Source organism: Crinia signifera, chromosome 11, assembly GCF_055691185.1.
Source record: "Crinia signifera chromosome 11, ASM5569118v1, whole genome shotgun sequence".
Taxonomy (NCBI): Eukaryota; Metazoa; Chordata; class Amphibia; order Anura; family Myobatrachidae; genus Crinia; species Crinia signifera.
In genome coordinates this window covers 100,482,384-100,507,574 of record NC_139227.1, presented here as the reverse complement: position 1 = coordinate 100,507,574, position 25,191 = coordinate 100,482,384, and the positions used below count along the sequence as shown (strand labels likewise).

Here is a 25,191-nt window from a genome sequence, read left to right as displayed (position 1 = left end):
TGACATTGCCCATGTTGACCTAATGCTTGTGTCAACCTAATGTCCTGACCCATGTCAACCTTGACCCATGTCGACCTTGCTGCCTGTCAACCTAGCAGTGTTGACCCAATGCTTGTCAATCTAGTTGTTGTAGACCAAACGATCCACACCCCTTTTATATTATAACCCTATTACCAGTATCTGTGACCATCCCAGTTACATGATTATAAGTTCCTTGTGCAGGTTTTTCCCTGGAATGTTTTGTGAGCTTAGGATGGGATAACGAGGCCGGTTCTCATGAGACGGACTGCGGACAGATAAGGGGGTGAGATCAGGGCAGGATGTGTGCGGAATGGGCGAGGGAAGTGACCGGACAGGAAAGTAAATAGTAGCAGCCATTGTGTACAGTGTGACAAATCCCATAATTACAGGACCCCCCTCCTTTGTCATTACGGGCGCTAGTTATCATTCAAATGTTGCTATGGTCCATTGAGGATGCAGTCAGCATGCCGGCGTTCAGTATACCGACACCGGTGCCCCGACTACTACCACAACGGCAAAAGGGTAAGATGGCCAGATGTACTAAGCCTTGAAAAGTGATACAATGGAGAGTGATAAACCACCAACCAATCAGCTCCTGTCTGCCATTTTTCAAACACAGTCTGTGATATGGCAGATACAGATGAATCCGGCCTCTTTCAATCCTGGCGCCCGCCAGATTCTCTCCTCTGGCGAGTGCTGGCGGACGGGACTGGCACGCGCCTCTTAGTATCACGGCAGCTGGGCAGCGTCTCCCTGCCCGTCTCTGCTTCAGGGAGACTGGCAGGGTAAGGGGGGGCAGGGCAGCGAGGGGGACCAGCGGCAGTGGCCACAGGGCGCGCGAGCCAGCGGGGGGCTGGCAATACTTTCGCCAGCCCCTGCAATGAAGAGGCCGGCTCCATCTGTAGGAGCTGATTGGCTGGTTGTTTATCATTCTCTATTTTATCACTTTTGAAGCTTAGTACATCTGACCTCCTGGGAAGAGAATGCCGGAATACTGATAGCCAGCATTCCGATCAGTGAATATGTGAGGCAGGTGGGTGGGTTTGGTTTAGGCACTAGTGGGTGACTTATGGTTAGGCGGCAGGGGGGAAGGTTAGGATTAGGCTGCGTATTAGTGTATCAGAGCCTCCAGCTCTTTGGTGATTGATTACATGGGTGTGGTATAGGACCCCGGCAGTCATTTGTACCGTATGTTAATTACATTCGATATCACACGTGTAAAGAGAACCATAGAATGTGTGACGGCAGATAAGTACCATTTGGCCCATGTAGTCTGCCCCCTTTTCTTATTTATTAGGTCCCCACAACCCTATTTCTGTAATGATATTAATATGTCTCTCCCAAGCCTCCCTGATCTGTGCAGGCTTAATGTGAGTGTCTGGCTGACCAGTGGTTTGTCATATATAAATCTATTTATTAAAGAGCGGTACATGCAACCCTCATCCCCACCAATTGCAAAAGGTCCCTACCTACCCTCATCTGTACCTCCCAACAGTCGTCTGTTTAAAAGTGGGACCTGCCGCACGGAATTCGCAGCCTTCCGAAAGGCAAGGCTACACTGCACATGGGCGTGGCCTCGGGTGAAAGGGAGTGGCTTGTTGGCGCGACCCCTGTTTTCCTTATTTTTCTGCGTGCCCATCGCCCCCCGAGCAGCTTGACAGCCCCCCCAGAGATGTGCACGGCATCTCTTCAGTGGTCACAGCTGAAGAGCAGAGCAGCGGTAATCTCTGGTTCCCCCCAACTGCAGTTAGTTAGTGGGACTGTCCTGCTGTAATTGGGAGGTTTGCCTTATCTCATTACACCCATCAGTGATGATATAGCCACCATATACAAATATACAAAGACCAGTTATATATAAAGTGTACTGTATTAGCAGGCACTGAGGTAAGGAGGTGCAGCCAGAATGCACCTCTTTTCTTTATACATTATGGGCCGGGTTGGTGGGTCTCCTTAGTGACTCAATGCGTCTGACACCATGCACACGTGTGGTGTCATGACAAGTCACAAGTGCTGGAGACGGACTGCGGTGCACCCTGTGACATTTTTTGCTCTGGGTACAATTTACAGTGCCACCTTTTATATGACCCGGTCAATAAATCTACATGACAGTACTTGCATCCATGGTTTGGAGAATGTAGTCATTCACACAAATGAAGATGGCAGCCACTATGCAATCATTACACTAACTGGGCCTCACAGCACTGAGGTCATGGGTTTGATTCCCACCATGGCCATAACTGTGCAGAGTTTGTATATTCTCCCCATGCTTGCGTGGGTTTCCTTCCACAATCCAAAAATATATATATGTAGGTTAATTGGCTTCCAATAAAAATTAACCCTAGAATGTCTGTGTGTACATGTGGTAGGGAATATAGATTGTAAGCTCCACTGGGGCAGGGACTAATGTGAATGTTCAAATAGTCTCTGTACAGTGTTGCAGAATATGCGTGCGCTATGTAATAACTGGTAATAATATTCTCTGTACAGCGCTGCGGAATATGTGTGCGCTATGTAATAACTGGTAATAATATTCTCTGTACAGCGCTGCGGAATATGTGTGCGCTATATAAATAACTGGTAATAATATCTTCTGTACAGTGCTGCGGAATATGTGTGCACTAAATAATAACTGGTAATAATAGTCTCAGTACAGCGCTGCGGAATATGTGTGCGTTATATAATATAACTGGTAATAATATTCTCTGTACAGCGCTGCAGAATATGTGTGCGTTATATAATATAACTGGTAATAATATTCTCTCTACAGCGCTGCAGAATATGTGTGCGCTATATAAATAAATGGTAATAATATTTTCTGTACAGCGCTGCGGTATATGTGTACGCTATATAATAACTGCTAATAATATTCTTTGTACAGCTCTGCGGAATGTGTATGCGCTATATAAATAACTGGTATATTCTCTGTACAGCTCTGCAGAATATGTGTGCGCTATATAAATAACTGCTAATAATATTCTCTGTACAGTGCTGCAGAATATGTGTGCGCTATATAAATAACTGGTAATAATAATCTCTATACAGCGCTGTGGAATATATGTGCGCTATATAAATAACTGGTAATAATAATCTCTGTACAGCGCTGCGGAATATGTGTGCGCTATATAAATAACTGTTAATAATATTCTCTGTACAGCACTGCGGAATATGTGTGCGCTATATAAATAACTGGTAATAATAGTCTCTGTACAGCGCTGCAGAATATGTGTGTGCTATATAAATAAGTGGTAATAAATTCTGTACAGCGCTGAGGAATATGTGTGCACTATATAATGACTGGTAATAGTCTCTGTACAGCGCTGCGGAATATGTGTGCACTATATAAATAACTGGTAATAATAGTCTCTGTACAGCGCTGCAGAATATGTGTGTGCTATATAATAACTGGTGATAATAATCTCTGTACAGCGCTGCAGAATATGGCCCTTATTCTAGTTGATTCGGACGGATGCGTATTTCGGACAGGAACCGAGTGTTCTTAGCCCTGCCTTCCGTACGGATCGCTCACACCGTCCGAATGTGGTAAGACGCCAAGCGAACGGACCGCAAGTGGATGTTTCATGTGAACAACTCCCCCATCTGTGGGAACCTCCCCCATCCTCCAATGGTCGCCGACCATCGAATGATGGACCGAGCGGTCAGACAGCTCCGAGTGCTCCAGACCACTCGCACATTTCTCCGTGCGAAATCAGGGATATGGGCGGGCAGCTGCCATCCGGCTATGTCAGCTGTCCACCCCCACACGTGCGTCACGGCCGCATTACCACACGTCCGCCCAGCGTTTTCATAGGAACGCCGATGAAACGCGGGGCGTATGCATATGATAATGAGCCCATCACGCCCCTCTCCACACCCCTCTCCACACCCTGTTCGGATTGTTCTGACCGATCGTTTTCTGTACGGAATTTACGCCGTATTCGGATGTGCGCGGCGTTCGCACATGCGCAGAAACGCCTCTGCACATGCGCAAACACAATACATCGCCCATCCGACCGATCACGCAGCCGTCCGACTCAATCAGAATAAGGACCTATGTGTGCACTATATAAGAAACTGTTAATAAATAAACAACTCCCATTTCTTTTATTTATTCTAGGTGGCGTCCTCCTGTGACGGTAAGAACATCCTTCTTCTGACTTGTTTCTTCTCATGTCGTTATTTTTTTAGAACATGCTCTTGTGCCATCTAGTGGCAGAAACTAATGTTGGAAAGGATTCATTGCATGTTTGGCTACAGTGCCCTTATCCATATGTCTTCTTAATTCCCTTTCTGGGGCTTTTTTTTTTCAACTAGTTCATTATATTGTTGTTGCGTATTGTCACATTAGATACATGAAGTCATTTATTTTGGGGTATAGTTCTCATATAAAAATGTTTAGTTTATTTGCAAATATATCTCCATGCAAGGCTTAGTAAATAGACTACTAATAATCCCTACACAAATGGGGACATAGGCCCTTATTCAGATCTGATTGCAGTACAAATTTGTTCTCAAAATGGCCAAAACCATGTGCACTGCAGGTGGGGCAGATGTAACATGTGTAGATAGAGGTAAATGTGGGTGGGATGTGTTGAAACTGAAATCTAAATTGCAGTGTAAAAATAATGCAGCCCGTATTTACCCTGCACAGAAACAAAATAACTCACCCAAATCTAACTCTCTCTATACATGTTACATCTGCCCCATCTGCAGTGCACACGGTTTTGCCCATTTTGAGAACAAATTTGTACTGCGATCAGATCTGAATAAGGGCCATAGTCTTGTGCTGCATTAGGCCACACACATTAAAGGACTTCAGATTGATGACTTTTTATTGATTGATCTATACACCTCACTGTAATCGTATTTAACCCTTTATCATCCACGCACAGTTTGATTTCATTACAAATTGATTGCAAACACATAGATTTTACCATTGTACAGTATATTGACATGTATGTTTACCTTATCTGTATCTGTAGATCTGTATTTCCTATGCAGATGCTAAGTATATAACATATTGCAGCATGACAGCATTAGGCTCCTGTCTGACGTCTCTATTACAGCGGTCACTGAATGCCCAACAATCAGCGTCCAGGCCTCCACCTCCATGATAAACATCACAGGACTGACAGGAGGATTCACCGTACAGAATGTGACCAGTATAGATGGGACTCTGGTGCGGGCATCTGATAACAGCACCAATAATACATCACTGATGAGTCTTGTGTCCGGTACACAATATATTATACACTATGGCAACGCCTCCGTCAGCTGCTGCTGGAATGTCACTACCGGTAAGTTTGGGAGCAGTGGGGTCATAACTGGCGTGTTCCGTCATTGCCCCTCTATATGTGTAATGTGTATCACCCAGGACAAAACTTTAAAACTTGTAAGGAACCTTCCAGACACTCAGGGGGACATTTACTAAGATGGGAGTTCTATTTCCCATGGGATGTTGCTATTGGCAACCAATCATATTCTTATTATTTATTTAGTACATTCTAGATGATAATTGATAGTAACCGATTGGTTGCCCATAGCAACATCCCTTGTGCAATAGAACTCCCATCTTATTACATTTTCCCCATACTGGGCTTGTAAGTCTGGGGCTGCTTTTCCATTCGCTTGTGATATTCTACTTACTGTTATGTGCTAGTGCCAGAATTCCCTGCCCATGACACTGGGGCCATGACACTGGTGCCATCACACTGGGGCCATGACACTGGGGTCATGACACTGGGGCCATCACACTGGGGCCATCACACTGGGGCCATCACACTGGGGCCATCACACTGGGGCCATGACACTGGTGCCATCACACTGGGGCCATGACACTGGGGCCATGACACTGGGGCCATCACACTGGTGCCATCACACTGGGGCCATCACACTGGGGCCATGACACTGGGACCATGACACTGGGGCCATGACACTGGTGCCATGACACTGAGGCCATGACACTGGGGCCATGACACTGGGGCCATGACACTGGGGCCATGACACTGGGGCCATGACACTGGGGCCATGACACTGAGACCATGACACTGGGGCCATCACACTGGGGCCATCACACTGGGGCCATCACACTGGGGCCATGACACTGGGGCCATGACACTGGGGCCATGACACTGGTGCCATGACACTGGGGCCATGACACTGGTGCCATCACACTGGTGCCATGACACTGGGGCCATGACACTGGGGCCATGACACTGGGGCCATGACACTGGGGCCATGACACTGGAGCCATGACACTGGGGCCATGACGCTGGGGCCATGACGCTGGGGCCATGATACTGGGGCCATGACACTGGGGCCATGACAATGGGGCCATGATACTGGGGCCATGACACTGGAACCATGACACTGGGCCATGACACTGGGGCCATGATACTGGGGCCATGATACTGGGGCCATCACACTGGGACCATGACACTGGGGCCATCACACTGGGGCCATGATACTGGGACCATCACACTGGGGCCATGATACTGGGGCCATGATACTGGGGCCATCACACTGGGGCCATCACACTGGAGCCATGATACTGGGGCCATAACACTGGGGCCATCACACTGGGGCCATGACACTGGGGCCATCACACTGGGGCCATGATACTGGGGCCATAACACTGGGGCCATCACACTGGGGCCATGACACTGGGGCCATCACACTGGGGCCATGATACTGGGGCCATAACACTGGGGCCATGACACTGGGGCTATTTTTTATGAACCTGTTGTTGCTGCTCAGTTACTGGCCAATTATTCCCATTTCATGGAAAAAGTGGTCCGTCAGCAGACATATGATTCCATGCCCATCAGTTGGTGTAAGTCTGATCTGACACACCTGTCTTTAGGTGCCCCATCAGATGCACCATGGAAACTTAAAGCAGGCGCAGTTACCCATGTTACCTCCTAAACTCCACAGATCCTGCGTACAATTCTGTACTGCATCTGAGCAATAACAATTGTACATCTTAAAGGCATACAGAGTTATAACATCAGCAGTTTGCATTCGTCAGCAGCGCTACATCAACCTTTATTTCAGGCCTTAGTCACAAATTGTTCTATACTCTAATATTACTAGAAGATAGTATTATTGACTACACAAACCAAACTGTGGCCATGACACAGAATCAGGTTCAGTAATGAAAGTCCATTGCGGTAGTATCGGTACATATACAGTATAGCGAGTCTCCTTGTAATCCCCTTGGTACTTGGTATAGCAGAATACGACTACATTGTCACTGTGGATATATTTCACACGTATTCTGTTCTGGCTGGTCATAGTTGAGGCGCAACGACCATTGGGTCCCCCTGAATATTAAGAAGTTTAATTACAGTATATGAGTGTAGTGCAGAAAGAATTTGGTGCCGGACCATCTCCTCAAACACAACATACACAGTTTATTTATAATCCAAATAGGGTTATAGCAGGAATAACATTTTATTACTTGCTGCTACCTGTTCCCTCTGTGCTATGTCTAGCCCTAGGTCCACTGACAGGGTATCTCCTGCCCTGGCGCTCACCTCCGCTACCAATCCTCATGCTGGTAGTGTGCATGCTGTCGCGCTGTCATCGCTAGGTGACAGAGGTGGTGTGTGCCCCTGTGCCGTGCGGGGTCTGAGTGGCGTGAGACCTGAGCCGCCATGATGGGTCCGTGTCAGGTTAGGCCTCTGGCTGGACATCCCGGCTGCAACGCATCCGCTCACAATCACCGCCGGCTGGTTTCTGTCGCCACCTCTGGCGGCGGCCATCTTTTAGGATCCTTCAGCCTATGCTGCGCGGCTCCATTCAAGTGATATCAAGTGTCAGCCAATCACGATGCAGCTTCCCCTTCAAATACTGACTTGCCGGGCAAGACCGGCAGTCAGTACAATGATGTCTATCCACAAGCATCATTGACTCTCCCTGGCTGTCTGTAGTTACCACTGAAGTTCTTGCGCCTCTGGTGAAGCTCCCCTCCAGTATCCTGCTGATCGTCTCACTGCCTGAACCATACCATCACGGAACCCGCTGCCGCCTATACGGACTGGACAAAATTAACCCCCCAAAGGGGTAATATCTTTCTCCTTATTCCTGACGGTTATTCTCTGTGGTCATCCCTGGTTTGCAGCTACGATCCTATTCAGCACAGCTTCTTTCAGGACTTCACATCCAATCATCCAATCCTTCATTCAATCATCCAATTCTTCATCCAATCATCCAATCCTTCATCCAATCCTTCATTCAATCATCCAATCCTTCATCCAATCCTTCATTCAATCATCCAATTCTTCATTCAATCATCCAATCCTTCATCCAACCATCCAATCCTTCTTCCAATCATCCAATTCTTTATTCAATCATCCAATCCTTATTCAATCATCCAATTCTTCAACCAATTATCCAATCTTTCAGTTGTCCAATTATTCAATTACCAATCATCTTCAAGCTCTTCAATAAGCATTGTATATTATTGACTTTATCATTTACCAATAACTACAGTTTTATCATTGTGTCACTATTCATCTTCTGTACCACAGTATCTTCATTAAATAAGGTTTATTTTTATTAAATTGCCTTACTCCCTTCTGTCATTAATGCAACAACCCTACATCAAAGCACCCAGCCTCCGTTACACTCCAGCTGGTGCTTCACGAAACGTGACACTCTTCTCTTCCAGCACAGCACTTGTATCGGTTTAGTCAGACTGCAATAGTACAGAACTTCCTTTCAGCATCGTAACTGACGAACAGCTGTACATAGCAGTATATCCTGGGACCAGTAGTGCTACAACAGCAAACTGGGACTCTCTTCGGTGTTTTTTCCCTATTTGCTTGGTTCTCACAGTCTCTCTCAACCAAATACAACCTTTAGTTGTGCCTTTAAGTGTGCCTATGTGCTCTACCTCTCTTCATACCCATCTTAAGGCCCAAATTCAACTTCCTGATGGTCTGTTGAGCCCTTCTGCTGCTGCCCGTGAGCAGCATGATCAAGATGGTGCTGCAAATGGCTGCCTAGGAACTGTGCCACTCAGCCACATGTTCCCCCATTTCTCCCCTGTCTCATACACTGCATAGCAACCTATAACTGCGCTGTCTCTGCTTATATTGGTACCTACCTGGCTGTTGCTGCGAACAGTGGCGCCACTGATGGCTGCCTATGCCCTATGCAGCTCGGCAGGTATGTGTTCCCTTGTGATAACTGCTTATATTGTTACCTACCTGGCTGTTGTGGCAACCAGTGCCCTCCCTGATAGCTTCCTCGGCAGGTATGTGTTTCCTGTGTGATAACTGTACTGTCTCTGCTTCTATTGTTACCTACCTGGTTGTTGCAGCGACCAGTGGCGCTGCTGATGGCTGCCTAGGCGCTGTGCTGCTCGGCAAATATATGTTCTCTGCATCTACAATCCCCAGGCTACATTTATTATTTTATTTTATTTATTATTTACAGTTTCTTATATAGCGCAGCAGTACGTTACAGTTTCTTATACGGCGCAGCAGATTCCGTTGCGCATTACAATTGTAGACAGTGATAGAACAAAATGGGTAACAACAGACAGACTTGGAGGTTAGAGGGCCCTGCTGCAAGCTTACAATCTATAGGGACATAGGAGGGAAACACAAGGACAGGCGCCAGTAATAGCATAGCAGTCCCACCAAGTTACAAGTCCAGAAGAAAAGCTAAAGTATATAATACATACGTGGGGATAGGTATATTACTGTCCCAGTTGTGCACATACACACTGGTTCCTTCACTCACATTCACATTGTAGATGTGCCTATCAATCAACTCAGAGACACCTGTGCAGCTTGAAGTAAGTGCGTCTTTATTCAGCCTCTGGCAAACAGTGACCCTTGTAACCAGAAGTGAGTCATACCATGAGACTACATCTCCCATTTTAACTGGAAGTACACAACATGCATGAATTATAGCAACAATATTAAACAAAGACAAAGATAAAGACGAAAGACTAAATGATAAAGTCCTGGAACCCATAGGACTGTCCTCAACATCTTGGGAAGGCTCTGCCACTGGTATAGTCTCTGGGATTGGATCGTCCAAATGATGTGAATCATCACTGACATTGGTTGCAGCAGTGGTAGGAACTGATGGACCCGGCTGTGCAGAGTTCTCCTCAGCCACACTCAGCAGGTGGCGGCGGTTGCGTTCATATAGGGCATTGTCAGACTGCACCACATAGCTGTTTGGATGTTCTGCAGGACGCTGTACTACTGCTACTCTGTCGAAACCTTGTTCAGTTTGCATACGGACAGGCTGGCCTGGGGACAATGGTGGCAGGCGATGTGCCGACCTATCAGATGATGCCTTGACACTTGCTCTGCGCCTATTGATGTAGTCGCGCACCTGAGGCTCCACTCTGGGTTATAGAAGCTGCTTTGATATTGGGAGTGCTGTGCGGGTGCGTCGTGCTAACAGACACTGTGCAGGGGAGGGCAATCCATCTCTGGGTGTATTTCTCAGAATCAGCAGAGCTAGATATATGTCCGAACCATCTCGTGCACACTTTTCCATTAGGTGCTTTGCAGAACGGACTGCCCACTCTGCCAGCCCGTTAGACTGTGGATAATGTGGGCTGCTGGTGATATGCTGGAAGTCCCACGTGTTTGCGAACTCTGTGAACTCTCTGCTCTTAAACTGCATTGCGTTGTCAGTGACTAACTGGTGTGGCGTACCATGCGCTGCAAAGTGCCTTTTTAGTTTCGAGATTACCATCAGGCTTGTGGTGTTGGGCAGGTAGTTTATTTCAAACCAGCCTGAGTAAGAGTCAACGAGCACCATATACTCCTTTCCCCTCCATTCAAATAAGTCAGCTGCAAGGATAGGCCATGGGAGGTCCGGAATGTCGTGGAGCAGCATGGGCTCCCGTGGCTGATGTGGGCGTAGAGCGTTGCAGGGGGCACATGGTGAGACAGCCCGTTCAATGTCACCGTACATGGAGGGCCAAAATGCAGTTTCTCGGGCCCTGTGCTTTGTGGCCTCTAGGCCTGCATGACCGTGGTGCATGTGCTGTGTGTAGGACGTCTGAAGTGCAGCTGGGATCACAAAGCAGTGACCTCGCATAATGATGCCGTCAGACACGGTGAGTTCATTCCTCATGCAATAGAAAGGGCGCAGGCAGTGTGGCAAGTCTCTGGATGAGGGTGGCCAGCCATTGAGGATGACTGCAGAAAGACTTTGGGAGAGCTCATCTGTGCTTGTGGCTGCATGCAGCTCCTCCATTCACTTGGTGGGAAGGACCTCCACAGCCATGACTTCGAAATCGTCCTCGGTGCTGCCTGCGTCAGTGGGAGGCAGGAATGCTCTGGACAATGCATCGGCAACATAGATTTCCTTGCCTGGTTTGTAAATGACATCCAGGTTGTACCTCTGGAGTTTGAGCATCATGCTTTGTATGCGAGATGAAGCAGAGTGTATGGGCTTCTTCAGGATTGTGATGAGCGGCTGATGATCAGTGTCTATCGTGACAGGACGGTGTTAATGGCGATTAAATATGACCAGAGAGACAATAAGTGAAAAGCGCTGGTTACGTAATAAGTCCGCAACCAACGTACCCTTTATACCTAACTACGTGCGAACAAAGCGTAGCGTACCTTTTATTGTATTATGTACACCAAGAACCAATACCTTAATCAGAGATTCCTTCGCAGTACTTTGTCTCTAATCTGCGAATATACCTTATCGGACAGTGTCCGTAATATACCTTGTCGCTATTATGCGAATAAACAGACACGACCACTGTATAGAAATAAGGAGATAAGAACTCCAGTAAAAAGGTTGTATTTAAGTCCCTAATGGACTAAAGGGGGTTACAGAAATAAGAATAAACAGGTATAACAAGTGATACAATATACTAACAATGAATACTAAACAGGCTCAGCTAGGGGGAAAGAAAACAGATACAAGACACAATCAGCCAATCAATACAATAAGAATAAATACCGTTAATGCAACCGTTACCGTTCTCATCAAATATGCAAAGCGCAGTCCGGTCAGAGCTCACTATCGTTCAGGGATGAACTATAGTCCGGTGGTAAGTCAGGGAAAGGTACAGATGGAGCCGGGCTTATTATTGCTGGCGGAGCGCCAGGACCGTGTCCCTGGCGATCCGCCAGCAATCTGGCGCTCTGACTGAATGAGACGCTCGTGCGTTTCCCACGCACGAGCGTCTCAATAGCCGGGCGGCGAGGCGGCGCGGCGGGTGCAGTCCTGCCCGTCTAAAGCTTCAGGGAGACGGGCAGGGCTGCGGGGGGCTGCGGGGGGGCGGTGTGGACCGGCGGGGACCCCGGGAAGCCGGCGGGGGACCCGGGGAAAAGCACCGTCGGAACGGGACGCGCGTGCACCTCGTGCACGCGCGTCCCCTTCCGACATACAGATGGCGAGGGGCGGGGGATGGCGGGTGGCGAGTCCTCCGCCATCCCCAGCAACGACAAGCCCTGCGCTATCTGTAGATGTGCCGAAGAGACTTTGGCTGCTCTGGGTCGCCTATCTTATAGGGTCAGAAAGGGGAGGTCAAAGGCCGTTCTCATTGGTCAGAGGTCGAATGTCAGGTCAGCTGTGATTGGGGGGTAAGATGATACACCTGGTTTGGCTAGGTCCAGGGGAGTGAACTTTAAGAGTCCTTTGTTTGGTGGCTTCGGCGTCAGCAGTGATAAGAACCGGTTTCATCTAGATTCCTTTGTTACATACTTTCAACAGAAACTGTCCCTGGAATATGGATTATGTCCATAACTGTCGAGCCGTGTATATTGCGGAATATTCGCAATGACCGGAATACTTCGCACAATGAACAGAACGGAACGGTACTAAACATGATACAGACAGATGTATGCAGGGCTAACTAAGCTATGTGTGGCGTTCTAAACCTTTAACTATATTTTACTTAGTGTCAGTATGTATTTATGAATTTATGTGTGATAGTATGGCTACTCTTCTGGTCCACTTTGTCACACATACTCGGGTATGGAAACTTTATTTGCGCAACTCTGCGAACCAAAATGGCGGCCATACTATCCTAAAATGATGTGTGTGTAACTCGACTTCCATAGTCCACCCTTTAACAGTAAATATAAAACTGTTACAATACAAAACATTTCACACGATAATACAGAAATTCATAATCCTAACAAAGAAATTGGGATCCATGAATTAAACATATAAGGGGAGTAAACCATCTGCTCTTGGCCGATCCGGGATCACGGATAAACGATGGGCCGCATTTATCGAACAATCTACTCAGGGTCACGAAGGATAATGTACAATTTTGGGATAAAAATAAAAACAAGGGTGGTTACAACATATACACGTTCACAAATATGGTTTCTTCAAAGGGAGGTGGTTTCGATTCTAGGGTCATATACCAAACCCTGGTCTTCCTCTGTATCTCTCGTTCTTACACTCATGATTTCGGTACGTTTTGTCTTTCCCCAGGTCACCACCTTTAAACATTTGAACAATAACACAAAGACTATGATGGCACCACCGATACAGAGAAGGAGTTTTCCTATGCTAGCTATGATCCCTTGCGCCCATTCTCCTAAACCAGAGAACCAGTGCATTGGATTCAACCAGGAGGTCCATTCACTAACTTTGTTACCTATTTCTGCCAGGCTGATATTATGTTCCCTTCTAAATTCCCATTTAAGCTGAAGAATCTCATCCATCTGATGGTCGATGATTTCTTCTGGGTCTTCAGTATTGTTGGTGATATATGTACAACATTTCACCCCAAACTGTGTAGAGAGGGTGACACAATATCCTCCTGTCATAGCTGTCAGATTGTTCAGCACCATCCGATGTTGGACTAGCTCTCTTTTATATGCTTGCAACTCCTTCCCAGTGTATCTAAAGGTGTCATCATAAATCTCAGTGATGTTATCTACCAAGCTGGCTAATGCTTGTATATATTTAAAATTTATGACTCCTCTGGCGGTATGGGTGATATCTAATGCAATGAGAAGTTGGATACCGAATGACTCGTGTATCATTTCAGAAGCTAGGGGTTCTTTCCTGATTGTTAAATCCCTTTTATGGATTTGATCATAATGGGTATGAGTGTAAGGAGGAGAAATACCTCTGTGTATGCTCATCATCTCCTCATGTGTGAGGGTCATCACTTCAGGTAACACTCTGCCTAAATAACAAATACCAACGTAGTTCATGGAGAGCCATTTGTACGCCCTTCTACCACAAATATAATAAACATCGTCAGGGAGAAAATAAGGGACAGAGTATTTCATGATCTTGTCACACATTATCCATAAGAACATTCCCGTCCCCTGCTCCCTGACTTGTTCCTCACAAGTTTCTGGCTGTAGGGTCATATTACAGTAGCCGGCTGATACTCTGCCGGCCATCATTTTACTTTTCTTCACCGTGTAAACATATTTATAATGTCTCCCACTGGTTCGGATTTTTAACAACAATTCCTTGTCAATAGGCTCTCCATCTGGACGCTGGGAGTAAGTTATTGTCTGGTTATGCCATGTCACTTCCCAAGTACCAATCGCTCTGGAACTCGAGAAGTTCATACATACCAGGGATTTATCCACTTGGTATGGGTGTAATCTAAGACTAGGGGACCTGGTATACAGGTATCTCTTATCCAATGGCCTCCCCTTGTTTAATACGCTTATCTCTGAAATATTAAGCGGGTATGGGACTAGGCCTACACTACTCCTTTTATGTAACACTTGTGAACACACCCAGCATTCTGTTTGGTTTAAGACCTTACCCACTAGTGAGTGATAATCACTCAAAGGATGTCGGCCTGTAGTTGCCTTACTTGTCGACTGACATCGCTGGATGCATTCTTCTTCCATTTTAGGTTGACAATATCTACAGACACAGTACTCGCCAGACAATAACTCATCACATAACCCTTGAACTACGTTTCCCTCATACCTTTTCCCTTCTCCTGTCATGGGCAAAGTGTCAAGCTGGTTTAGGGATTCTACCTCACCCATATCTGGGTCCATTATTACACTGTCAGAACTCCGCTCCGATCGCTCTAGAATGTGGCAGCCACCGAGTATCTTGGGATGAAGAAAAGAACACAGAAAGAAAACAAAGAAATATATGCATAACTGTGAACCTGTTGCTTGGAGTCCTTCCATCATCTCTACCCAGGAGACTTTTATTTTGCTCTGCTCTTGGACCTTTGTTCGCTCAGGTTGCTCGACCTTGGCTGCTTCTCAGTGTTCCCGAAACAATGCTTCTAGCGACACTTCTTCTCTTTCGCTCTCTGCACACTGGGATTCTGGGTTACTGGCTTTCTTGCAGTGGGACGAATGTATCCAAGTCTCTCTCTCTGCGACTTTAATTGATGTAGTGCTGGTCAACAAAACTTGGTACGGTCCTTCCCAACGGTCTATCAAACAACCTGAGCGTAAAAAATTTCGGATCATAACAAAGTCTCCTGGTTTAAGATTATGACAATTCTCTGTAGGCATATCAGGGTTCAGTAACTTCAGCTGCTTTTGTTGCTCCCTTAGCTGTTTGTTTAGCTTTAGGATATACTGTACAGTTAGCTCATTGTTACATTTGAGATCATCCTGTGGGTCTATCATGATGTGTGGCTGCCGACCAAACAATATCTCGAAGGGGGACAAGTTGAGCGGAGTCCTGGGAGTGGTCCTAATGCTATACAGCACAATAGGCAATGCCTCTGGCCATAACAACCCTGTTTCAGCCATAACTTTACCCAATTTGTTCTTAATAGTACCATTCATTCTCTCAACTTTGGCGCTCGCCTGGGGACGATATGGAGTATGAAGTTTACTATTAATCCCCAGGAGTTTACACATGATTTGGAAGACCTCTCCTGTGAAATGAGTGCCTCTGTCACTCTCAATGACCTTTGGGATACCATACCTACAGACAAACTCCTGACATATTTTCTTTGCTGTAAAGGTAGCAGTGTTGGAGGCAGCGGGGAAAGCCTCCACCCAGCTGGAAAACATGTCAACACAAACTAATACATATTTCAAATTTCTACAGGGTGGTAACTGTATGAAGTCGATTTGTATTACCTGGAAAGGGCCTTCTGTAGGAGGGATGTGGGATGGCTCTGTTGGGATGGCTTTTCCAACGTTCTTCCTCAAACAGGTGAGGCATGACATTGCCACTCTACCTGCTTGAGAAGCGAACCCTGGTGCACACCAGTAGGCCTTTACCAGCTTGCACATACCTTCCTTCCCAAGATGTGTCAGCCCATGGGCCGCCTCGGCTAGACTAGGAAGGTCCCGAGTATGTGTGACAAAGTGGACCAGAAGAGTAGCCATACTATCACACATAAATTCATAAATACATACTGACACTAAGTAAAATATAGTTAAAGGTTTAGAACGCCACACATAGCTTAGTTAGCCCTGCATACATCTGTCTGTATCATGTTTAGTACCGTTCCGTTCCGTTCATTGTGCGAAGTATTCCGGTCATTGCGAATATTCCGCAATATACACGGCTCGACAGTTATGGACATAATCCATATTCCAGGGACAGTTTCTGTTGAAAGTATGTAACAAAGGAATCTAGATGAAACCGGTTCTTATCACTGCTGACGCCGAAGCCACCAAACAAAGGACTCTTAAAGTTCACTCCCCTGGACCTAGCCAAACCAGGTGTATCATCTTACCCCCCAATCACAGCTGACCTGACATTCGACCTCTGACCAATGAGAACGGCCTTTGACCTCCCCTTTCTGACCCTATAAGATAGGCGACCCAGAGCAGCCAAAGTCTCTTCGGCACATCTACCTTTCCCTGACTTACCACCGGACTATAGTTCATCCCTGAACGATAGTGAGCTCTGACCGGACTGCGCTTTGCATATTTGATGAGAACGGTAACGGTTGCATTAACGGTATTTATTCTTATTGTATTGATTGGCTGATTGTGTCTTGTATCTGTTTTCTTTCCCCCTAGCTGAGCCTGTTTAGTATTCATTGTTAGTATATTGTATCACTTGTTATACCTGTTTATTCTTATTTCTGTAACCCCCTTTTGTCCATTAGGGACTTAAATACAACCTTTTTACTGGAGTTCTTATCTCCTTATTTCTATACAGTGGTCGTGTCTGTTTATTCGCATAATAGCGACAAGGTATATTACGGACACTGTCCGATAAGGTATATTCGCAGATTAGAGACAAAGTACTGCGAAGGAATCTCTGATTAAGGTATTGGTTCTTGGTGTACATAATACAATAAAAGGTACGCTACGCTGCGCTACGCTTTGTTCGCACGTAGTTAGGTATAAAGGGTACGTTGGTTGCGGACTTATTACGTACCAGCGCTTTTCACTTATTGTCTCTCTGGTCATATTTAATCGCCATTAACAATTGAGGGCTCGTCCGTCCGCTCCACATTCCAGAACTCAGTACCAGGCGTGCGACCCGACCTATACCAGCAAAAGGGTGGAAGTATTTATTTGTTTCCATTGCTGGATAGGCCGAGTCCGCGGCGGTGCGGGGTTCGGGAAGTGCTAGCGCTGAACCCGGAGTACAATAAGTGAAAGCCACGTGTTTTAAAACATATATTAAGTGCTTAGTAAACTGTACTTCTGCCTGCCACAAGTAGTTTAACGGGGTATAGTGTTTTGAGTTGCTTGTTTATTACAGTATATGTACCACGTGCGATAAGGTTCGCACACGTGGAGTCTGTGTTTATTATAGTACATAGAGGATCCCCTCTGTGCAAAACTATAACTTTTATTGTTAGTTACTGCAAAACCAGAGACTCCGCCACGTGGCGACAAGCCCTGGGCCTTTTGCAGTAACGTAAAGCGTCTATTGTGTATTACGCAAGGTGCGCGCGCACGTGCCCATATCGGGAAATTTTCGCATCTTTGTACGTGATTTACGGATTAAGTGCGGGATTTATTTCGCATCTTGATACGTAACTTTCGGACGGAGTTAAGGGATTTATTCCACATTTAGGCGCAATTACTGCGTATAGCGAAACCCGAGTGCAACCTTGCAAATACACTATAGAACACGTGGGTGGCCGATTCATCGGCGGCCTGTGAGCAACGCACGTACACACGTGGCTGTTCATTGGTACTGCACATGCAGCACACATAGGAACTCAAAGGTGAACAGTATTAAACCACTAGCCTTATTTAAAACAGTATAGTAATATACTGTGGATGGGGCGGTGATTTAATAAAGAGAAAATACGTTTTTTTTTTCTTTTGTTCATTTTCTCATAAGCAAGCAACTCAAGCATTATTTTAATAGATTCCTATAGCGTATTATAAGGGATTTATACCTGCATAAGTATCTAGTGAAAAGCTACCAGCCTGGGAAGATTTTCTGTACAGAAATATTTCAAATATATGCATAAGACCAAGGTGTAACCAGCGCCCAGTGTGAAAAATAACTGAGGCGAACGGGTGTGTGACGACACGACTCAAGCGCAGTGTAGTCCAGTGTAGGACAGTCCAGGTAGGACAGGGTTCACGTGACGACGTGCCCATAGGAACTGCCCCTTCAGTGGAATTGATTCCGCTAGGAGGGTACAAGAAGATACATCGGAACGCACTTGTTTCCGATTAGCTACTTTAGAAATCCAATTTTTGGGGGTATAGGAAAACAAGTTTGTTATACCCTGGAAAAATTGTGCCGCACCAAGCAAGTTGGCTAGAAGTTCGCTGCTAGTTGAAAGACTTGGTGATTGAGTATCGTACCTCGTATCCTTCGCACCTGCTTGACTGTGGGATGTTCTAGGAAGCTGTAGAAGTGAGTGTTTGGGGAGCTCTCAGATAAGTAATAACCCACCGATATCTATTAAGCTGTGAACGTTTATTCCTGTAATTATGGGTAATAACGGGTCACGCTGTGATAACGTGCATGTTAGGGAGGAAGCAAGCCGGCCAAAAGGATCGGCTGCTTTTATTATGTGCAGGAAGCACGGTGAACTCGCAGTTGTTTACCAAAATAAATGGAGAAAAATGACACAAGGCAGCAAGTTAGAATTTCCCAGTGTTGGTAGCTTCGATCCGGAAATCTTATCGGCAGTAAAAGATGAAATATGCCTACTCTCCAGTCGTAAGGAGAGAGTGAAGCATATAGATATTCTTAAATTGTGGCAGAAGGAAGGACAGGAACAATGGGGAAGCAGAGGTCTGGCAATACCAGACGCAATCAGCCACAATGTTAATGCAACCGTTACCGTTCTCATCAAATATGCAAAGCGCAGTCCGGTCAGAGCTCACTATCGTTCAGGGATGAACTATAGTCCGGTAGTAAGTCAGGGAAAGGTAGATGTGCCGAAGAGACTTTGGCTGCTCTGGGTCGCCTATCTTATAGGGTCAGAAAGGGGAGGTCAAAGGCCGTTCTCATTGGTCAGAGGTCGAATGTCAGGTCAGCTGTGATTGGGGGGTAAGATGATACACCTGGTTTGGCTAGGTCCAGGGGAGTGAACTTTAAGAGTCCTTTGTTTGGTGGCTTCGGCGTCAGCAGTGATAAGAACCGGTTTCATCTAGATTCCTTTGTTACATACTTTCAACAGAAACTGTCCCTGGAATATGGATTATGTCCATAACTGTCGAGCCGTGTATATTGCGGAATATTCGCAATGACCGGAATACTTCGCACAATGAACGGAACGGAACGGTACTAAACATGATACAGACAGATGTATGCAGGGCTAACTAAGCTATGTGTGGCGTTCTAAACCTTTAACTATATTTTACTTAGTGTCAGTATGTATTTATGAATTTATGTGTGATAGTATGGCTACTCTTCTGGTCCACTTTGTCACACATACTCGGGTATGGAAACTTTATTTGCGCAACTCTGCGAACCAAAATGGCGGCCATACTATCCTAAAATGGCGTGTGTGTAACTGGACTTCCATAACGGCCATAGATGAAGTGGTGAAATCGGTTGCAGGCAAAGACAAGGGCCAACAGTTCTTTTTCAATCTGTGCATACCTGGTTTCTGTGTCAGTGAGGGCTCTGGATGCAAACGCCACTGGTCTGCGGTGTTGGAGGCACACGGCCCCAACGCCATTCTGTGAAGCATCAACAGAAAGAACAACTGGGTCATGCACATTGAAGTACTGCAGGACCGGAGGGCTTGTAAGCATGGTCTTTAATCGGTTGACAGCAGCTGTGTGTCCAGCCAACACCATTCAGAGTCCTGGTGTAATAGCTGCCGTAGTGGTGCAGTGGTTTCGCTGTACTGCGGGAGGAACTTTGACAGGTAGTTGGTCATGCCCAGTAAGCGCTGTAGTGCCAGTTGATCTGCCAGGAGGGGCATCTGTATGACAGCAGAGACCTTGTTTGGGTCTGGCATTACGCCCTTGCAAGTGAGTACGTGGCCTACGTATGCCACTTCCGTGACCCTGAATCTGCATTTGTCTGGGTTGAGGTTGAGGGCACGAGCCTGCAGGAGTACCTGGTGTAGGCGCTGGTCATGCTCTTCCATGGTGCTGCCCCAGATGAGGATGTCGTCAACGATGATGTCACAGGGGTTTCCAGCAAACAATTGCTTAATGCAGCGCTGGAAGACCTCGCTGCCCATGGTGATGCCGTAGGGCATGTGGAGGAAGACATAGCGCCCAATTGGGGTCATGAAGGCAGTGAGCCGTGAAGAGACTCTGTCCAGGGGAATCTGCCAGAAACCGCACTTGGCATCCAGGGTGCTAAAAACCGTGGCACCTGGCATGTCAGCAATCACCTGCTCGATGGTGCGGAGGGGGTGGTATGGGCGTAGAAGTGCCTTGTTTAAGTGCACTGGGTCAATGCATAAACGTACAGTCCCATCCTTTTTAGCTACAGCCACCATGGCAGACACCCATTGCGTTGCTTCCTCTATCGGTGCAATGACACCCAATTGCGTCATTCTGTGTAGCTCTTGGATGATCTTGACCTTCATGGCAATAGGGACCCTGCGGGGAGCACAAACAGTGGGAACAATGGAGTCATCCAGCCTAATGTGGTATGTGACCGGCAGTTTTCCCAGCGTGTTGCAATCAAATAAATCTTGAATGTCTCTAATTTCTGGAACAGTCATTTGAATGGCATGTACGTCAGGCCCCAGTTTGAGCAGGCCTAGTCTCATACTGTCAGGGAGACCAAGCAGTGATTTGACCTGTTGGTCCACGATGTGGAACAGCAATTCAGCACGGGTGAACTGTATCCTCGTGGTGCCCAGTGTGGTGATGACCTGGCCTCCATATGCTATCAAGTTTATTCTGTCCTGTGGGTTGATTTGTGCGGCAGGATCTATCTCACGCAATTGTCTGTGTGACACGATGTTGCATTTGGCTCCTGAGTCTATCTTGACCGTGGCCACTCTGTTGGTGTTTTTTGTCTTGAGCTTGATAAATATTTCACCTCTCTCATCTGTGTGAACCATGCTGTCGCAGACTGTTGTGCGGGTTGTGTCGTACACTGGGTCTGTGTCCACCTGGTTGACCTGCCGGGGTAGACGGCTATAGCGTGGCTCAGCCTGTTGTTTTGTGGGTGTCTGGTCTTTAGAGCGACAGCACCTTGCAAAATGATTCCATTTGCCACATGCATTGCAGCGTTTATCATATGCGGGGCAGCTCTGCCTGTCTGGGGGGTGCTGTGCTGCTCAGTTCCCACATGTGAGTGACCGGGGTGTGGTGGCCGCCATGACACAGATCTCAGCGTCTTTCTTTAACTCCCTTGTGCCCTTTCCTGCCTGCTCGTGGAGCATGCAAATGCTTATGGCGGTTTCTAGTGTGAGGCCTTTTTCCCTCAGTAGCTGTGCACGTACCTTGTCATTGCGTATGCCGCATACGATTCTGTCACGGATAAGCTCATCTGTGAGTGTGCCAAAGTTACACTTCTTTGCCAGCAGCTTTAGTGTGGAGGCGTATGATTGTATGGTGTCGTCACCCTTTTGATTTGTGCTGTTGAAGATATGCCTGTCCATAATGACGTTCTTCACCGGCATGCAGATCTCTTCAAACTTGGTGAGCAGGACTTCAGGATCCTCTCTGTTTTCTGCGTCCGCGTATATGAATGCGTCTGATTTGTCCCCGGCGTCTGTGCCTGCGAGGTTCAGCAGCGTGTATGCCTGTACCTTCTTCGACTTGTCTGATAAGCCCGCGATGCAGTACACGTGCCATTGTCTCTTGAATCTGAGCTAGTTGTCAGCGATGTGTTCGTCAAACACCAACGGATCAATCTTCCTTAGTCCATGTGCCATATTGATCCCGCTTCTGACACCATGTAGATGTGCGTATCAATCAACTCAGAGACACCTGTGCAGCTTGAAATAAGTGCGTCTTTATTCAGCCTCTGGCAAACACTGACTGCCTGCCAGACCCTGTAACCGGAAGTGAGTCATACCATGAGACTACATCTCCCAAGATGCTTGGCATGCATCTACACACATCATTTCAAGTTCACTCTTTCAGGGTTTGCACCCATTTCTCTCTGCATGTCGCAGCTATCGATTGCCCACCTGGGCTTCCCAAACAACCATTTCTGGAAGATTTTTCTGCCTGGCTTCCACACTTCTTGTCTTCTGACATCTCCACCATCATCATGGGTGATATCAATATCGCTATGGACAGCCCACTTTCTCCTCGTGCCTCTAAACTTCGCTCTCTAACCGCCTCACTTGGCCTCACCCAATGGTCTGACTCCTCTGCTCACAAAGAGGGACACTGCCTTGGCCTTGTATTCACTAGACTATACTCTGTTTCTGAATTCACTAACGCCCCATTTCCTCTCTCGGATCACAACCGTATCACCTTCTCAACCTCCTCCATTTCTCCAAACTCTATAATGCCTTAATCATGCAAGCCTCCTCTAACCTGCAGAAATACTAATACTATTGATTTTCAACAACTTTCTACCTCTCTGCAACAACAGCTCTCACCCATTTCTACACTTGCCTGTCCTGAGACAACTGTAACCCACCTGAACCAGACTCTACAAACTGCCCTTTATGAAGCTGCTCAAGCTACACCTCACAATCCACGTATTCTTAGATGCCAACCGTGGCACTCTAAAAGACACCTGCAAAAACTATCACGTAGATTTGAACATCATTGGCATTAATCTCAATATCCAAGTGACACAATTTAGACTACCTACCACTCCTATCGTAATGCTTGGGACACTTCTAAACAAAGTTTTTTCAATCTCTCATCTCTTCTCATGCCACTAACCACAAGCAACTTTTTGATACATTTAATTCACTTCTTTACCCTCCTTTACCCTCCCCACTTGCTAATATCAGTGTGCAAGAGCTTGCTTCCTTCTTCCAGGAAAATATTGCTAAAATCCAAGATGACATGGCATGCTCTTCTTCAGCCACTGACTTGGTTACTTCCTTTCCTGAGCCCTCTGACACTTTATCCTCATTTGACCCCACAAGTGAGTATAAAGTATCCACACTCTTCTTATCCTCTTACTCTACTAACTCTCCTCTTGATCCTATACCCTTACAAGTCAGTAACACTCTTTCTCCTGTGCTTATGCCAATCTGTAATCTTTCTGTCTCTCTACTGGTAGCTTTCCTTCTCTGTTCAAGCATGCACTTATTACTCCCATTCTAAAAAAACACAATTCTGATCCAAACTGTCTCTCTAACTATTATCCTATCTCTCAGCTCCCATGCCTCTCCAAGCTCCTTGAGAGACTTGCCTACACTCGCCTCACACACATTCTTAACTCCTACAACCTATTGGACCCACTTCAGTCAGGCTTTCGCTCTCAACACTCCACAGAGACAGCACGGACTAAAGTTCATGATCTGGCCACTGCTAAATCTAATGGCCATTTCTCAATTCTTATTCTTCTAGATCTCTCAGCTGCCTTTGACACTGTCGACCACTATGTTCTCATACAAACACTACAATCCCTAGGTCCTTGATGGCTAACCTTGACACTCCAGCTGTTGTTGAACTACACATCCCAGCATACTCTGCATCAGATTTAGCATGGCCAAAATAGTAAAACTGAAGCAGAGCATGCTGGGATGTGTAGTTTAAAAACATCTGGAGTGTCAATGTTAGCAATCAAGGCCCTAGGTCTTCAGAACATAGCCCTTTCTTGGTTCTCTTCCTACCTACCTATTTGCTCTTTCAATGTTTCGCTTCTCTGATTCTACCTCCTCCTCACTACCTCTGTCCGTTGGAGTACCACAAGGCTCAGTATTAGGTCCTCTGCTTTTCTCAATCTATACCTCCTCACTTGGGAAACAAATCAACTCTTTTGGACTTCACTATCATCTGTATGCTGATGATACTTAAATCTATCTATCCTCCCCGGAATTGTCACCATCAGTATTGCTCCGTGTCTCTGAATGCCTTTCTTCCATTTCATCTTGGATGTCATCTCGCCACCTCAAACTCAACATTTCCAAAGCAGAATTAATTATATTCCTACCACCCAAGAGTAGTAACCAAACTGATATCTCTATCACACAACAATTAATCCTACTCCATAAGCTCGCTGCCTAGGGGGTCATCCTCGACTCTGAACTGTACTGTACATCATTCCTCACATTCAATTTGTCTCTAAATCATGTTACATGCATCTAAAAAACATATCAAAAGTTCTTCCGTACCTTACACAAGACATTGCAAAAACTCTACTCCATGCACTCATTATATCACGCATTGATTATTGCAATAGCCTCCTTACTGGTCTTCCCAAGAAAAGTCTACAATCCATTTTGAATGCAGCTGCGAGGCTGATCTTCCTGGCTAGACATTCATTGTCTGCTGATCCACTCTGTCAGTCCCTCTATTGGTTGCCTGTATATTACAGCATTCAATATAAAATACTTCTACTTACATACAAAGCCATTACTCTGACTACACTGACTTATATCTCTTCGCTTATCTCATAATATATCCCCACCCGACCTCTGCACAAGATCTGCGTCTCTCATCCACACTAATTACTTGCTCCCACTTACACTTGCAGGATATTTGTCAAGCAGCGCCTACCTTATGGAACGCCCTTCCACGCACATTCAGTTTCTCCTCCAGCCTCCAAACTTTCAAACATTCCCTGAAAACTCACCTCTTCAAGCAGCCTATCATACTCAGGACTCCCACACAACCTCCAGTAGCATTTATATCTAATTGCATCCCATCAGGACTGTAATCTGATGGGACTGCCATGCTATGGAATTCTATCCGTATGTATCCCTCCTATTATCCCTATAGA

The 25,191-nt window shown here is 46.3% G+C and overlaps 1 protein-coding gene across 1 annotated transcript in view; it reads left to right on the top strand.

Annotated features, from left to right (window-relative positions):
• Window positions 1–25,191, top strand: part of LOC146045115 (receptor-type tyrosine-protein phosphatase beta-like) — a 160,551-nt gene that overhangs the window by 49,703 nt on the left and 85,657 nt on the right. The window contains exons 2-3 of the mRNA XM_083163791.1: window positions 4,136–4,154; window positions 5,085–5,315. Coding sequence (XP_083019917.1) covers window positions 4,136–4,154; window positions 5,085–5,315 — 250 coding nt within the window. The remainder of the gene's footprint in view (window positions 1–4,135; window positions 4,155–5,084; window positions 5,316–25,191) is intronic.